This window comes from Gobio gobio, assembly GCF_949357685.1.
Source record: "Gobio gobio genome assembly, chromosome: 13".
NCBI classification, from domain to species: domain Eukaryota; kingdom Metazoa; phylum Chordata; class Actinopteri; order Cypriniformes; family Gobionidae; genus Gobio; species Gobio gobio.
In genome coordinates, this window is record NC_137106.1 from 10,624,199 (window position 1) to 10,641,615 (window position 17,417).

At 36.4% G+C, this 17,417-nt stretch overlaps 2 protein-coding genes across 2 annotated transcripts in view; both read right to left on the reverse strand.

Annotated features, from left to right (window-relative positions):
• mrpl35 (mitochondrial ribosomal protein L35) lies at positions 1-1,638 on the reverse strand. The gene is made up of 4 exons (XM_079833507.1): positions 1,580-1,638; positions 857-1,019; positions 512-656; positions 1-359 (listed from the first exon to the last, which is right to left on the reverse strand). The coding sequence occupies exons 1-4, from the start codon at positions 1,608-1,610 to the stop codon at positions 171-173; spliced, it is 528 nt and encodes a 175-aa protein (XP_079689633.1). The 5' UTR covers positions 1,611-1,638; the 3' UTR covers positions 1-170.
• A 10,057-nt stretch (positions 1,639-11,695) lies between these two features.
• zfyve28 (zinc finger, FYVE domain containing 28) overlaps positions 11,696-17,417 on the reverse strand; it is a 42,550-nt gene continuing 36,828 nt past the window's right edge. Inside the window, exons 14-15 of the mRNA XM_079833420.1 lie at positions 11,922-12,080; positions 11,696-11,834 (exon numbers count right to left, since the gene is read on the reverse strand). Of these exons, the coding sequence (XP_079689546.1) occupies positions 11,927-12,080 (154 nt within the window). The 3' untranslated portion in view covers positions 11,696-11,834; positions 11,922-11,926. The remainder of the gene's footprint in view (positions 11,835-11,921; positions 12,081-17,417) is intronic.

The window sequence follows — 17,417 nt, forward strand, 5'->3', positions numbered from 1 at the left end:
CAAGGTTTACTTTTATTTTAAACATTAAAATAAGATGCATTTACACATGGTGAATCCTCAACATTTCTTCAATAGTGAATTCACACACATGCATCCACGGAAATACAGATACACAGATCAGACACGTCTTTATTTGCTTGAAAACAGAACAGAATAAGGTTAGGAGGGTTTTACACCTTCAGGTTCACTCTATCATGGTACTTCTGGTACGGGTCGTTGAGGTACCAGTTCCTTCTTTTCCAAAAGGACGTTGTCATTTTGTCCAGCAATTTACATTGGGTTTTATTACAGAACACATGTTCTCTCAGGCGCTTCTTCCGGACTGCTGACTTTTTCCACAGCTTTTTCTTATATCCAGCCTAAAAAAAAACAACAGCATTATTTAACACACAAAGAAGTTTCAGTTTAGCTTTGCAGACTGGGTTATTTAAAATAACAGCCCGGATTTCCAAGATGATGCCAAAGAATTGTATGACAGGACAGCTCTGAAAAATATGCGAGCATGCTTTACCTTTCTCCTCACCCACAGGCCACAGTGGAGCCTGAGAAACCTTTGAACCACCGACTTCACAGACTTCCTCTTGCCTTTCCTCAGACTGTAATATGTTAAGTTCCTGACTGGCTGGAGCATCAATGAAGGGATGAGGGGAGTTACGCTGCAGAAAACAGCAAATCTTCAGTCAAAACTTGCAACTAAGCAGATAAAGCTTTGAAACAAAGTCATAAATCTTGGGGAAATTGTCTGAAGCTTGTGAGAAATTGTTTTTATCCAACTTATTTGTCAACATGGAAGTAAGTAATTTCATGAGAATATGTGAGACTTCTGATTAATTTGGTTAAATAGGCGATGTCTCACCGATTGAGCAGGCCAGTGTGTTGTATGGGTGCAGCAGAATGAACAGGAGGTGGTGGTCTACAGACATGTCTCTGCACTACAGCTGAGAAGCGAGCCGTCTGAGTGAGTCTGACAGCAGGGGTGAGACAATCTCTGCCGAAAACCGACAAGGGTCTCAGCAAACCTGATCATCAGAGGAGAAACAACTGTAGTTTACAGATTACAGCCACGTCAATACTGGCAAAAATACCCCTTATGAAATGGTTTTACTACCAAAAAAAACATGGTTACTATAGTTATACCATGGTAATCACATGTTATTGTAGTACAGTAAAGCTGTGGTTATGAAAATGGTAATCAATCCGCCAAAAAAAAACACGTGGTTACTACATTTTTACTATAATAAAAACATGGTTAATTTTCGTAAGGGTGGGCGTGTGTTTTGTGTTGTCTAATGAAAGATTTTACAGCAGCATGACATTCTTCACATGCTAACACAATAATATAACGACAGTGTAACCGAAAATATAGCCTTGACGTCGAATAATATAAATAGGAATAAATAAACTTTAAAAGTCCATCTAGTGTACGTTACAAACAGTCTCTACACATTGTAGCAGACATATGAATCTTTAATTGCGTATTCCTTCCAATGCACACCAACTTTAAGAGTCTATAGAAACTCATTTTTACTCTTGCAATGTATTTCTGATATAACAAAATTGAAATGTGCACATTTCATACCCGAGAGACCTCTCGCCAAGGTGGCCGCCATCTTAACGCCACTGACGCTGCATCAACTACAGGGGCTGGTTTGGACAAAAAGAACGCGCTGCGAGAATACACGGAGTAGAAAGATCCAATCAAAACGAACTAAAATTGATTCCCAGAAAGCAAACATAATATATAAAAATAAATAAATATTTTGAGTTGGTCATCTCTTTTTATTATGCAAAACACTAGCTCAAGAAAACTATGAAAAGAAGGGATGCTGGCTGTTCAAACAAATAATTAATAATAATGATTGATAACTGATACCTTAGAAAGAAACGCCACTGAGAACATTGTTGTTATTATTTAGGTACGAGATATAGGCTACATATAACTAATTAGTGCCTCATGATGTTCCTTGTTATGTGAACGATACAAAGTCTGAGAAGTAAAAAAAGTTTTCTTTCTGAGGAGGATTTGATATAGTTCTTTAATTTGTCATATGACAGCTCAGATAACGAAAGTACATGCTTGGGGATTTCTGAAGGGAAGTTTCAAGAATCAACCATCAAACTTGCATAGAGACACTACAATTTTATATCAAAGTTGTGCAAAGCTGTTTATTCCAGTATACAACATTGGAAATGGTCCAACATTTTTTTTTTTAAGTAATATCTAACATCACATGTTAAATACAAGAAATAATGCAAATGTATATAATATAATGTACCTCGAGGACCCCAGGTAGTCAAATGTAGTGGTACCAAAAACGAAAAACAAAATTAGCTTAATCCAGCAACATAGTCCAAAATGCTTTCAGTGCCATGGCTTAATTTAATATCCAGTGCAAAATAAAACAAAAGAAAACACCCCCAAAAATACTGAATGGTTTACTCTCCAGACTCAAACAGCACTCAGAAACAAATCTATAAAGATGTAACTTCATAACATGGTCAGTAGTTTAAAAATGGAATGCAGAAAAGTGCGTCTTCATTCATAAATATTTAATAGTATTTTACCAATATAAAGCTTAGAACAGTTCAATAAAAGTTCTCAATCAGGGGTGTCCAATCCGGCTCCTGGAGGGCCACTATCCAGCAGAGTTAGCTCGAGCCCTAATTACACACACTTGAATCAGCCAATCGAGATCACTAGATACTTCCAGACCGGTGTGTTGAAGCCAAGCTCTGTAGGAGTGTGGCTCTCCAGGAGCAGGATTGGACAGCCCTGAAATATTCAGACAAAATATGTGCAGCTGAAAATGTACATGATTATGTCACCAGCCAGCATAAACAGGCTCTGCATCACAAGGGATTCCGTAGAAGCGACCAGGTGGTCGGTCTTTTCGCAAGAGGGGCGCACGGGAGAGGGACAGCTCGCTGTCATTATCTCTTTTCCTCCGTAGAACCAAAACGATGATGAAGAGAAGACACACTGTAGAGGAGAAGAAGAATTAGAAGAGGGTGACAACTGACCTTCTGTTAAAGAGCACCTATCATGGAATTTTGAAATTTACCTTTCATGTAGTGTGTAACATAGATCTAAGTGAACAAAAACATCCTGCAAAGTTTTGAAATATGACAGTACACCGTATATATAGTTATTTTCTTTCAAAAGTAAGAGTCGACTCTGAGTCATTTTTAAGAATCGTTAGAAGACCGAAGCTTTTTCTCTGACTAGATGACGTCAACTTGTCAAATTATTTGAATACGATACGCCCACTTATTGCGCTCCAAGACGCCAGTGAAAACTAGAAAACATCATGGTGACGAGACGCTGTGTTCTGAAGTGCGACTCAAAAGCAAACTTTTTTTATCTGCCCAAGGATGAGCATTTGAAGACTAAGTGGCTTGAAGACAAACCATACATTGTCACGATTGTGTGTTTATTTAATCATCAAATGTCTCTATTTGCATGTTTCGCAATCTCAGGAAGCTTTTATTATGGACTTCTATTATGGCACATGGTATCTTCTTCGTCTGTCTGTACCATATATGGACTGCATGTGCACAGAGCGCCCTCCGGCTGCCAGGATGAATTGAAAACAACACATAAGAGACTCAATCGCTCATGATTAGGCTACATCTGCGCATTTTGAGGAAGTATTGAATAAAAAATACTCCTCTGTTTAGAAATTTGACACAGACATATGAGAATCTATCAATATTTCTCCTCATCTGCACACTTTTGAACTAAAAGCCCTGAGGGATGTTGATTTGTCGCGAGTCTTCGAGAGGAGAATAGGAGTTTTTTTATGAATGAGATCAGCTGAGGCTCATATTACAATCAAACGGTTCCGACGCGGTTTTCATATTCATAACTCCTGACACATATTAACAAATTACTGTCACTATAAGACTTTGATGGGCGTTCCGTTTCCGAAAATATCTGCACAGACTAAACCAATCACAACTGACTGGGTCATCGGACCAATCACCGCAGATCAGCGTCACGTAAAGGCGGGGTTTTGAAAAGTGAATCACTAAAGGAATCATTTGAGAATCGCTGTCAAAACAGGTAAAAATAAATGCATATTATAAGAAAACTAAAGTCTTTTTTGTCATTGCATGCATGCAAAACTGTTTTTGGGGACTTCTAAAACAATATTTGGAACATTTTAAATGCCATGATAGGTGCTCTTTAAGCACTAGATCTGTACGATTCCGGATTAACTGAGAATCAAATTTTGTTGTTGTTGCTTCAAATAGAGATCACGATTCTCCCTGAGCAGACAATTAAAAAAAATAGCATGTCATTTACTAGAGGTTCAGACAAAATGTTAATCGCTGCAGTATATTTAAAATATTTAATCAATCTGAATCAATTATTAAAGTTACACTGTGTGATATTTTCCCCCATCTAGCGGTTAAAAGGTATATGACCATCCAGTGAATATTAGTTTCCTCTTCCTCTCAATTCTGATTTCGTTTTAACTCCTACGGTGGCCGATTTAGTCCAAGATTGATATGGCTTCCAGTACGACCTCGTCCACATTCGACACGGTGCCATCGAGTGTTAAAACGCGAAAGGCGAAGCTTGAATTTACGGGTATGTCCCACTTTGGCTGATGTACTTTCAAGATGAAGGGGCAACATGGCGAACTGCATTCGAATCCATTACCGTATGTATTTTCAATGGCATATTTTAAACTAACGAAAACACTTTATTACTTGAAAGAAGTAAATATGCATTAATGAGCACATATATTTTTGAAAGAACTAAGTGTTTTTAGCTAAGAACAAACAAACAAAAAGTTACACAGTGTAGCTTTAAATATACGGTTTGTAGGATTCAATGACTCCCTCATGCGTTTTTGAATAAATCTCTTGAATGAATGATTCAATGACGTATACATTTTTTAACAGTCACTTGTCGCCACCTACTGGTGTAACAATGTAACTGAAACAATCGTTATTTGAAGTGTCAAGTTACTTTCGAAAGGTGATGTAGGTGTATTTTGTTCGCTGTGGTAGACATCAGTGTTTATATCCGAACTGTAAACTTTTATTCCAGGACTTCTATGTTAATAGGAATTATTGTAAGACAGAAATAATGAAACTGTGTGGTTGAAAAGACTTTGTGAAGCCACTGCTCACTCTGGATCAGCGGCAGCGCCAACACAGATCTAAATGTTTGCTGCGATTGTACTTGTCAAAGGTTTCATAAACAGGCGAATCATTGTCATTTAGGAATGAGATGGCATTTAGGAATTAATCGTGCAGCTCTAAGCACCGTCATAAACATTTTACTGACATTTTACACAGTTCGTTTGTTGGCCAGAGTACTGGCTCCCTGACCGAGCCAAGGTTTCTCCCAAGGTTATTTTCTCCATTCTGTCACCTGATGGAGTTTGGGTTCCTTGCCATTGTGGCCGCTGGCTTGCTTAGTTCAGGACACTTAATATAATATCATTGATCTGCCTGCATTGACACCATTGTATGAGAACTGAACGGAGCAGGACAATGGCATCACGGTTTTCTCCAGAGGTACTGCATATATAAATTAACTAAATTAATAACTGAAGATTTTTACAACCGAAATTAATCAATACTGAATTTACTTAAGCTGGACAATGACACTCCTTTCTTCTAGCCTCCTATGTGCCACTGTCCACGTACGAGGACATATTTTAGTGAATTTTTCAGACACCATACATGTCACAGTTTTAAGTCTGGATGTACTGTAAATAGCACATTCAGGGCTTTCAGAGATACCATTTTTTGAGGACAACAACTTATTGTCCTCAAAAAAACATTTCCCTGAGATGTTGAGTTATAACAAACAATTTGAAAATTAGTCAGATTTAAATAATTACAAAATATTATATTTCCATAAGAAATATATGCTAAATTTGATCATTCAGTCATTTCTAAAGATTACCAAATTTACCAAAGGTCTTTATCAATGACTGAATGATCAAATGTAGCACTCTTATGGAAATATAATATTTTGTAATTATTTAAATCTGACTAATTTTCAAATTGTTTGTTATAACTCAACATCTCAGGGAAATGTTATAGGGTTTCTAATCAAAATATGACTTTCTGTTACAAAACAGGGAATTTATTTGATTTATACACTTAAATCATGTTTATCAGGCATTCTGGGAGACACAAGTTAATAGGGAAAGAAATGACATATCAATAGTCCTATAAAATATTACATATTATAATGAAAATGTTTCCAACGATTACTCCCATTACACTTCTTATTTCATTACATGTTGCTCCAAGAACACATTAATATGCAAATTAGAGAGAGTGTATAGATAGATTGCATTGAATAGGAAAACCCATGTATGGCCATTTTACCCTCATATTGCATAAAGAAAAATGGTAAATCAATTAATTCCGTAAATACTATCTTTAAACAAAGTTTGGTTAAAAAATCCTAAAACCTAAAAATTGATACATGTCATTTCATGTAATTTTATTATGTTCAGTGAATTTTAACGGGCAAAACCCAGTCATTTCAACAGGAATCCACACAGTAGGGAATTTTGCGTGTGAGAGTGAAACATTTCTCTACGCAGATTTCAAGCTTTTAATGAATTTTCCACATTGCCAACAGAAAGCTGCCTGGTTTGAAAGTGACTTCTGTGTGAACTGTGCTTTATAAAGAACTACACTATTGACAACATACAATGGACTTTAAGTGTAAACAAGGGGCGGAGCTTAGCAAAAATACTTTTTATCTGTGAAATTGACATTTTCACATTTTGGTTAGGGAACAAAAGTTCAAAAGACAGACGATGTGATGTGAACGTTCATACCTCCTCCTCCAATAACAAGCAGTGCAATGGTAACAGGAGCGAGCTCACACGTCTCCCCGGCCTTTCTGAAGAAGGTCTCCATGCAGTAACCAGGGGCCGTGCTGCCCTCAGGACAGAACGCATCAGTGGGACATTGGATCGGATTTACATCAGGACTCTGGAGGCACATGTAGTGACATAATAATGACAAATATTTTATGTTAAACCTTTTATTAGATAAACAAGGAAGTAAAAATCTACAGTATACAATTTGCATTTCTTTGTGTTCAAACAAGAGGAACAAGTCCGTAGGTAACAGTAAAGATTGTAGGGCTGTGCAATTAATCGAATTTCGATTTCGATTTCGATTTTGCCTCCCAACGATCACCAAAATAGTATAATCGAGAAAAAACGATTATTTTGCCTTGCGTTCTGAATGAAACGCGCACGCGCTCATCCGCCCCTCCCGAAGCCACAATCTCTCTCAGTTCGTGAGTCTCGTGTGCATATCATCCGCTGGAATTTAAAAACTCGGCGCGAGTAAAGATGGCAGAAGGAGGGCAGTTACAGCAGCGTTTGTTGAGCAAAAAAGGCAAAACCAACTCCGTTGTCTGGGAACAGTTTGGCTTCGAGGAATCAGACGACGAGCAGAAACATGCTACGTGCAAGATTTGCTACATGGTAGTGGCTGCAACGCAAGGGAACACCGCGAATTTGTTTAACCACTTGAAAATTAAACACAGAGTGACCTATGAAAATCTAATAAAGAAACAAAAACTGACGAGAGCAGGGGTGCCGTGTAAACGTCCTTTTTTCCCCTCATATTTTTCAAATAATTCTCTCTTTGTAAACGTTGTTCAATGCATGCGAGTGCTGCCGTATGTTTGAATATGACCAGTCGTTTTCACCGTCGTCACCCGGGTTTAGTGCCAGAAGACGCGAATGAGAAGCCGCGCGCAGTGAGAAAATGTGTCTCTGTGTACTCATCCGAGAGCGCGCACACGTCTCACAGCGCGCAAATATTGAGTTCTCTTTCAAGTCTTGCTCTTGAACGGACAAACTCACACAAAACGTATGTCAACATGTCCATCTTGATGAGTATCCTAGCAGACATAGTCTGTATATGCCTTAAGTGAACTTTATACAGTCGAGAAAGACGACGCATATCCGATCCGGATTGAATAGCTTTTGTAAGTTTAATAGGATTCATCTTTAATTTATGCACTCAAATATGCAATGTTATTTTACATTTGATACATTTCTGTACCTGAAAACTAATGTTAGACGTACCTGAAAAGCATATCTAGCCGAACCATATTGTTGATCTTATTTATTTGTGATTATCATTTTTACGTGAATACTTTTATACTTTGATTTGAATATATGTTATATTATTTATTTTAATAGTTCAAAAAGTACAACAAATGTTACAATTTCAATTGAATTGTTGAAAGGTGTATTTTTAATAAATACAACACATTCCCAAAGTCATGTGAAATAATCGTGTTACATAATCGTGATTTCAATATTGACCAAAATAATCGTGATTATGATTTTTTCCATAATCGAGCAGCCCTAAAAGATTGTATGTGTGTGTTTAGGAAGTATCGCTCACAGGGCAGTAATGGTTTTCAGGACAAAGGTCACAGTTCTCCTGACCCCAGCGGATCTGATAGAAACCACTGCTGCAAATCTGACACATGGTTTGATGGGAAGGCTTGTGCATTCCTGTCAAAACATATTGACAACATTCAAGTTTCTTAAGTGTACTGGGGAAATACTGGTTTACTTGTTCAACAAAGACCTTTATTCATGCACTGATCTATGCCCAAACTGATTTAATCATGTTTTCTGAGTAGCATTTATAAAGTGGATGACTTGTCTCCAAGTTTAATATCACTAAATATTCCATATAATTTGAGAAATCAACATGGCTGAAGGAAGATACCTGGACGACAGGGTGTACATTCTTTGGCAGCGATCTGTAGAGCCTCTGAGCCTGCAGGACAGATCCGGCATTGGGTACAACTGGAGGAACTATCAAAAAGGGAAAAGAGGGAGAACTGTAACAATTAAAAAACTATTTACAACAAAAAAAGGCCGTCTTTGGCAGTGCAAGGACACCGCAATAATGAGGGAGTGCTAATACAACAAGAAAAAGCTGTGCATTGAAATTTAAGTCAGCTGATAGAATGTCATCAAATCTATAAATGGAGATGGTTTAATGGTTAGGAAGTTAGCCAAAAAATTAAAATTATATATATATATATATATATATATATATATATATATATATATATATATATATATATATAATTTTCATTTTTTGGCTAACTTCCTATATATATATATATATATATATATAGGAAGCTATATACCTATAGGAATATATATACCTATATATATATATAGGAATATATATACCTATATATATATATATATATATATATATATATATATATATATATGGTCAAAAGTTTGGAAACATTACTGTATTTAATGTTGTTGAAAGAAGTCTCTGCTCATCAAGCCTGCATGTATTTGATCAAAAATACAGAAAACAGAATTTCGATCAGGCAAAGCTGATTTTTCAGCATCATTACTCCAGTCCCCAGTGTCACATGATCCTTTAGAAATCATTATAATACGCTGATTTTAAACTCTTATTATCAGTAATTAGTTATTATCAATGTTGGAGACAGTTGTGCTGCTTCATATTTTTTGAAACCTGTGATACTTATTTCAGGATTTATTGATGAATTAAAAGATACAAAGAACAAGACTGGAGACTGGAGTAATGATGATGAAAATTCAGCTTTGCATCACAGAAATAAATAATATTTTAAAGTACATTAAAATAGAAAAACATTATTTTAAATATTAGTGTTTTTCTGTATTTTTTTTATCAAATACATTCAGGCTTTCAAAAACATTAAAAATAGTAATGTTTCCAAACATTACTCAAAGCCTGGGACAAACATTTTAAGGTGCAATGTTCAGAAAAGAAACTTACTTGCAGTACGTGCCTTGTGGACATGGATTACACAACGTGGAATTTTGCAAAGATGTGTAGAAACCTAAAGCAATAAATTAAGGAAAAAAAACGTTTAACCTTTTCAACATTTATTAACCCTCTGGTGCTCTTCGTTTAGGGGTTGCATTGGTTGTCTTCCCAGTCATAAGTGACCGGACACCTAAAAATGTAACTTCCTCCACCCCAGTAAAACCAATGCAATTTATTTTTCTTCAATAATATTTTTCCTTTTTAATTTTGTATTTTGAGATGATTTGATGGTATTTTTTAATATTTATGCGATAATTATAGTCTATTTTTGCCATTGAAAATTATTCAAACATTTTTTGTTTGTAATTTGTTTTATTTAAAAAAAAAAATTAATTATTGCAGTATTTCAGGTTAAAATAGAGACTAGGCCTTCAAAATATTTTTTTTTGAAGGCAGATTAGCGTCCTCTTTTGGAATTTTTAAGAAATCCTGCAACCATGGGTGTAATCAATAGAGGTCTCTATGGAGAGGCTTGAGAATTCCCTAGTTCTGTTTAAAAACATTTAATGATTTTTTTTTTTTTTGATGGATTTGAATATATATATATTTTTAAAAATCACAAAGACTATTTATTATAAAGTTTTAGATATTTTTTTTTGTTTTGTTAGAAATATAGATTTTTTTTCTGTGAATTTGTGTTTTTGCAGATTTACCATTCATTTCCTATGGTGGTCATTTTTGACTGAAGAGCCCAAGTGGGAGTATTTTTTTTACGACCACTTAGCATGCTCGAATCATGTCCTTGTGTGTTTACATACCTAATGCTAGAAAAGTCACCAAGTTTCATATCATTCTGATGAAGCTGTGATTTTAAAAATTCCAAATATGGTTCATAGGTTCAGTTTTTCATGTGTGTGTGTGTGTGTGTGTGTGTGTGTGTGTGTGTGTGTGTGTGTGTGTGTGTGTGTGTGTGTGTGTGTGTGTGTGTGTGTGTGTAAGTGTGCGTGTGTGTGTGTGTGTGTGTGTGTGTGTGAGTGGATGTGTCAATATCACACTGTTGATGTTTTAGAGTGTCAACCCTTTACTGCGGTGTACTTTTTTTCAGCATTGTGGCCAATTTGTAGATTGTTCACACACAAATTCTGTGAATTTTTGTGTTTTTACAGATTTCCCATTCATTTCCTATGGGGGTCATTTTTGACCAAAGAACACAAGTGGGAGTAATTTTTTACGACCACTTAGCATGCTCGAATCATGCCCTCAATTTTGTTTTGTGTTAACATACCTAATGCAAGAAAAGTCACCAAGTTTCATATCATTCCGATGAAGCTGTGATTTTTAACATTTCAAAAATTTTCCGGTTAGAAATGACCGAAGAGCACCAGAGGGTTAAATGCTTAATAAATATTTAAAATTCCAGATTACATTTGATGTCTAATAAATGTAAGATATAAATAATACATATATTATAAGTAGAAAAATACATTATCTGTCCGTATCTTACATTTATGAGACTTTTTTTTAAATAATATTTTTTTAAACCAAAAATAATTTCTGATATTCTATAAAATATGATAATGATATACAAAATCCCTTTATATTTCAATATGTAGTATCATGTAGTATCTGTTTTTTCTCCACCCCTCTCTATATGTCAATTGATTTATATATCAAAGCAAAAAAAAAGAAGGAATGAATAAATAAACACATCACTTGATACCTGGTGCGCAGGCCCTGCAGGAGACAGAGCCTGTGTTATTGCTGTAGGAACCAGTAGGACATGCCTGGCAGACCGGGCTTCCTGTGGAACTAATGAAATAAATTACAGCCTTGCCATGGAAAGAATGCTTATGCTTTGATTAAGCATAAACAACATAATACGTTCTTCTCTCACTTGCTGTAAAACCCAGTTGAACAGGGCAGACAACCCTGCTGTCCTGCTAGAGGCTGATAGAAACCCTGGACGCAGAGAAGACAGGCTCCAGGTAACACACACAGGCCCGCCTCAGGACAGCAAGAACACAGCAGAGTTTCTGAGAACACAGACAGAGAAAGCGCATGTGTCAGCTTCGACACGTGACGAACACTTTACAGTCAACATTAAATGAAAATGAACCCACCATTATCATAATAGGAGCCAGGAGCGCAGGCCGTGCAGCTGGAGGTGTTGAGCGCGGAGCAGCTGGGCCCTGTAGTGCTGGGAGCGGCAGTGGTCACGTTTGCACTGACTGTGGTGATCGTCACAGCAGGGCTGAGTGTTGTCTGACTCATCACCACTCCTACACAACAACAGATGAAAAACTGGCTTACAATAAATCATATGACACAATGTTCTTAAAAGCATAATTAAATGCTTTTAAAGGCGGGGTAGGCGATTTATTCCAGAAACATTTTTGTTATGTTGGTTGAAAGTCTCTTCACATCCTGATATTAATCACTAAGTTAAGTGGCATTAATGTATTATGTACGGTATATATTGTCTGTGGAAGACATAGGTCCGAATGCAATGATATGATGTCCTACCTGCCTGTCCACGTATGTATTTTCATACCTCTGCAAAGGGCTTGAAATTCGGAGTGGGATTGCACGTTTTGCATATAATTTTACTATTGCCGCAGATTTTGTTCTCATACCCAAAGTGTGCGCACATAAAGCCGCCTCTCAGTACTAAATTGAGTTTGTTTTCGCTGCTTATGTTGCTTAAACAGTCAAAAACACACAAAATAATGGCAAAATGATGGTTTTGGCGAGTATGCACGAAAACACAATCAGTTCTGTTTTAAGTGAATGTAAACAGCTGAGAAAGAAAATGCATGTGTACCAGTATAATGGATCTGTGTGTCAGGTCTTAAAGTGACAGTAGCCTAATATACATGCTGTCAAATGTGCGATATTGAAGAAAAATGCGATATCCTTGTTAAATAATGCGATATTCGATATGTGATACGATATTGTTTTAAGTGTGTAAAATCTTTTTCTTTCCCCAACTGATATCTTTCACTTAAAGCATAACCGACTGTGTTTACATGAATACTCATCAAGACATAACTGTGTGTGTATTTGACAGTTCGAGTGTGTAACAAGACAAGAAAAAAAAGAACGGCTTGTGCGCATGTTTCGGTGTGTGTGTCAGACAGCAGACAGCTCAAGACTGCAAGGAGTTGTTTTTCGCAAGTTATTGCGTTTAATAACTCTTTTTAACGTCAAGCAAGTCACATAAGTATCAGTCGTGTGCCCATTCTATTCTCTGCTATATGCATCAACCTAAAACATACACTTTTCACAATGTTTAAGTAGCCTATTAAAATCATTCAGATATTGCGTGCCATTGCGATATGCATATTGCAATATTTCGATAATTTCGATATATTGCGCAGCCCTACTGTCAAATTATGAGATAATATTACAAAAAAATCTATATGGCAGTTTTTTCACATGGTATCGATGCCAAAATTGTGGCTAGTGAAAATGCTGAGTGGCTAGTAACTTTGGAAAATCACTAGCCACAGTGGCTGAGAAGCAAAAAAGTTTATGAAAAGCCATGCTTATAAAGCACAATAAAAGTCACAAATATGACCATTTCTAACACATTTTGGCTAAATACTGCTCCTATTGACAAGTTTAATTTACAAACTATTATTATAACGGCATCACATGAATCACGCTCACATTCCTTCGACTGTGTGCGTGTTTTTTATTGTCTGTTGGTGTATACTGTAAATGGCAGAGCATGCTTGTTAACCAACAGCAAAAAGGCAAACAGAGTCCTTATTGTGAACGTAATCACATTAGCCGGTCACCCTCAGCGACACAAGCTCCCACTGATGAAACACAATTATTCTGAGGGGATGGTCATATGACTTGATTTCACTCCAGAAATATTAAGTGAGAGACCCAGGAACCATGTTCTCTTCCAAGCCTTTCCTACTAAGAGACACTGAAAATCATGGTTTACTTGACTCTTACTGACATGATATGATACTTTTCAGCTCATTTTATCCAATTCTTTGAAATACACAAGTGAGGAGGTTGACAAATCACAAAGACATTGACAAATGCATTAATCAGAGGTCATAAAAACCAGGGAAAACTGCCGTCACTGCATGCCATGCTAATAAATAACCAAAGTACAGTGTTTGTTTACTATACAGCTGTTAAATAGCTTGGGTTACAGATTTTGGACAAAATATTGGTGCATATTGTTAGGATAAAGCCTGTTTGTAGATTTCACAAAGAATGTTGTTGGTTAAAACCTTCAAATATGTACTAAAGTTGTCTCTGTATTGAAAAACTGATGCTCCACCACTTTGTTTACAAAAGGTAAAAATGGCAAAACCTCGGGTTATTTTTTAGCAATAGGTAAAAATGGTGAACTCTTTTTCTAAAAGGTCAAGACCCAAACACAATTCCCCTTTACACACCCATATCTGTTTTCCCTGATGTAAATATTAAACAGTAGGTTGATAGATAGATATGTTGTCAACTAGATACAGAGAGAATATCTTAAATCAAACATGTTGCTGGCGTTCAACAAGAGAGACCTTTTTATTTTATTGTATGTTTTAAAATAATATCCAAACAATAAAAGCTAAGTAATAAAATGGGTTATGAAAGCATGTTAAAAGTCACAGATGTTCTGTTGATTTGGAAACTCACCCAAAACACAAGCGGTGACGAGAACAGACAAAACCCCCAAACGCTTCATAATCCAGTGATTTACTTCAAGAGTCCCCACATCTGTTTATCCATCTGAATTCATCACGGCAGACGACAGTATTAGTAAAAGAATGCAATATTGGGAACTAATGAAGATTTCTTCTCTCGCTCTCATTCCCTCTTTCGAGTGCTCATCAAAGTCATATGACACTAATCATGTGATCACATTCCTAAACACAGACTGCTTACTTACTACTATTAGTCTATTACCTTACTATTTGAAATAATCCACAAACGTAACATGAACTAAACTAAGCACGACCCAGAAGTTAGTCGTAATGTTTAAAGTGGGTGACACATTAACCAGCTGGACGCGAGATAAAAGTCCAACAGAGTTTCTCAGAGATTGTTTTTGTTGAAGTCCCGCCCTTAAAACAGGACCTTAAAGTTACCATGGTAACACAATACCATACACTCTGAGAGATTAGGAAATATTTTTTATCCTGTAGATATTGGTAACCGATATAGAGTTTACAAATATGCAAACAAAGTAGTTTCTGTATTGCCTATTTCCTTATTCCCTCAAATTTGAAGGTTGGTGGTTTTTTGAGGAAGTAAAGAAATACAGACATTTCTGTAATTTCGCCACTTTTTGCTTAACACAAGTGACATAGCAGAAGAAAATTACCAAATCTGTATAACACTACATTTTCACACTGTCCAATCTGCCCCATTCTTGTTTATTACCTGACACCCCTCGTTTTTTATGCATTGACTGAAATTGCCCTATCCAAACTTTTAAAGCTGCAGTCTGTAAGTTTTACCTCTTTGTCGCCATCTCTGTTTGAAACCTGCAATTGCCGTTATTTGCGGAATTATCATCTTTACGTGGGTTGTGCATCGGCATGGCTCCTCAGCGCGGATTAATCCAGTCACAGATCCTACGCCTTGGAAGTATGACCAAAATAATACGTTTCACCAGAAAATGTCATCTGAACAAGTAGTTTTGTTCAGACCAACTTGAGAAAAAAAACATTACAATAAATTGCCCTACCAACGGTGATTAAATCAGTGCTCGAAGTGGGGCGGTACTCACCGGTACGCAGTACTCGCACCTCTACATTTAACTCTTAAGCGTACCTGCACCTTTTCTTGCGTACCGCTACTTCTCGTCTTTATAACGGACGCCCAAGTGTTTAATTAAGTGGCGCACAAATCACTGTAGGTGCATTCATCATCGCGCTGCAAAAGTGCCTTGTTTATACTTTCACCTGGCTCTGCAGCGCGAACGTTGAGTATAAACGAAGATTTGCACGAGCCGTTCCTATGCGACGCTGATGATAAAATGTGCGTCCCATTTTAATTCTATTGAGAATGTAGTAAAACACTACAGAGAAAGTCGAACATGAGCTAAAACAGCCACTAAAATGACTGATGAAAACAGGGGAAGCATCATCCTGCAAACTTTTTAAACTCACGATGACCACATTTACTAGAATTTATCACGTTCGATTGTATTTATTGTGGTAAAGATTTTTCACTAAAGTTGTATATTACACCTGTGGCATGTTGTATAGCTATAGTTTCTAACTGTGTTGCTATTTGATTAGAAAAAAGAAAGAAAAAAGTTAACATTGGCCTGCATGGTAATGAGGAGACGTCAATGGTCTTGCTTTGTAAATAAACCCTTATTGTAACAAATGCTATAGTTAAACAATTACAAGAACTATATGCTGGTTTTAAGGCTGAGAACAAGTTAGAAAGAGCTTTAAAATATGGACCTTCTTGAATGATTGATTAACAACCCCCCCATAACCACACCCCCAACAAAGCCCCGCCCCCTCTGGTGAGTTAACTTTACTTTTTCCACTTCAAGCACTGGATTAAATCTAACGATCGCTTAGCTCACATCACATCAAACCGTGCAAATTATTATTGTTATACTTTGTTCCAAAAATTGTTAATTTTAACAACATCAGCATTGCGTGACTACGTGTATTTAGTGTTTAATTTCTGTACAGTCTAATCTTTTGCTTTTGACTCCGGGTGAATCTCCAGTTGTCACTGATGATTGTCGTTTGGATCTTTCTTGATTACAATCCGCCATCAAAATGATAAGTTGAATTATTCCAGCTGCTGTGAGAAAAGGCTATAAATGATCCGCCACCTGCAGCATCCTCGCATGCACTATATCCTACTAGCTGGACTCCTTCTTTATGTAGACAGACGAGACGTAATGACGCAAAGACATGCCAACGTACCACTCAAATTATAACACATCACTACAAGTTTACCATTGTGAATCGGGCTAAGGTAAGAAGATAGTTTTGAACTGGCTGGTTATGTACTTCCTCAAAAATGTATTTTGGATAATTTTGAACCCCAAAAGAAGTTACGGACTGCAGCTTTAAATAGTTGCTATTCATGAATTCTTTGGATTGGAATACAGAGGTTGTTCTCCTTTTAAAAAAGACACTTGGCAGATTATTGCAGAAGTGCACTTCAAAAAATGAAAGTATAATATATATAGAAGTTTAAGTTTACTATAAAACAAGCCTACTGTACTACTGTATTTCATTAAAAAAAAATTTACAAAACCAATTTAACTCTAAAACCGCAAGAAAACCAAAGCCATGTGTGTTCCAAATTTGAAGTTGACATCAAAACAATTGAAATGATGGTATTGATGAGGTGTTCTCATGTGACAAATGAATATATTTATGTCACAATATGACTTCTATCACAAACTAGTTGCCACATATGGAACATTGAGTCCCAGAACTTTCCAATGATATGCTTTTTGTCAAGATTAGAAAAAAAATTGAAGAAAGAAAATTGATTATAAAATAGTTCAAATAAATTTTGAAATATGAAACATGACACCGCCAACTAGGGACCCGCTAAAAGGATTTAAAGTACCGTTTTCATGGTAACGCAATGTCCAATTTGAATTTTGAGTT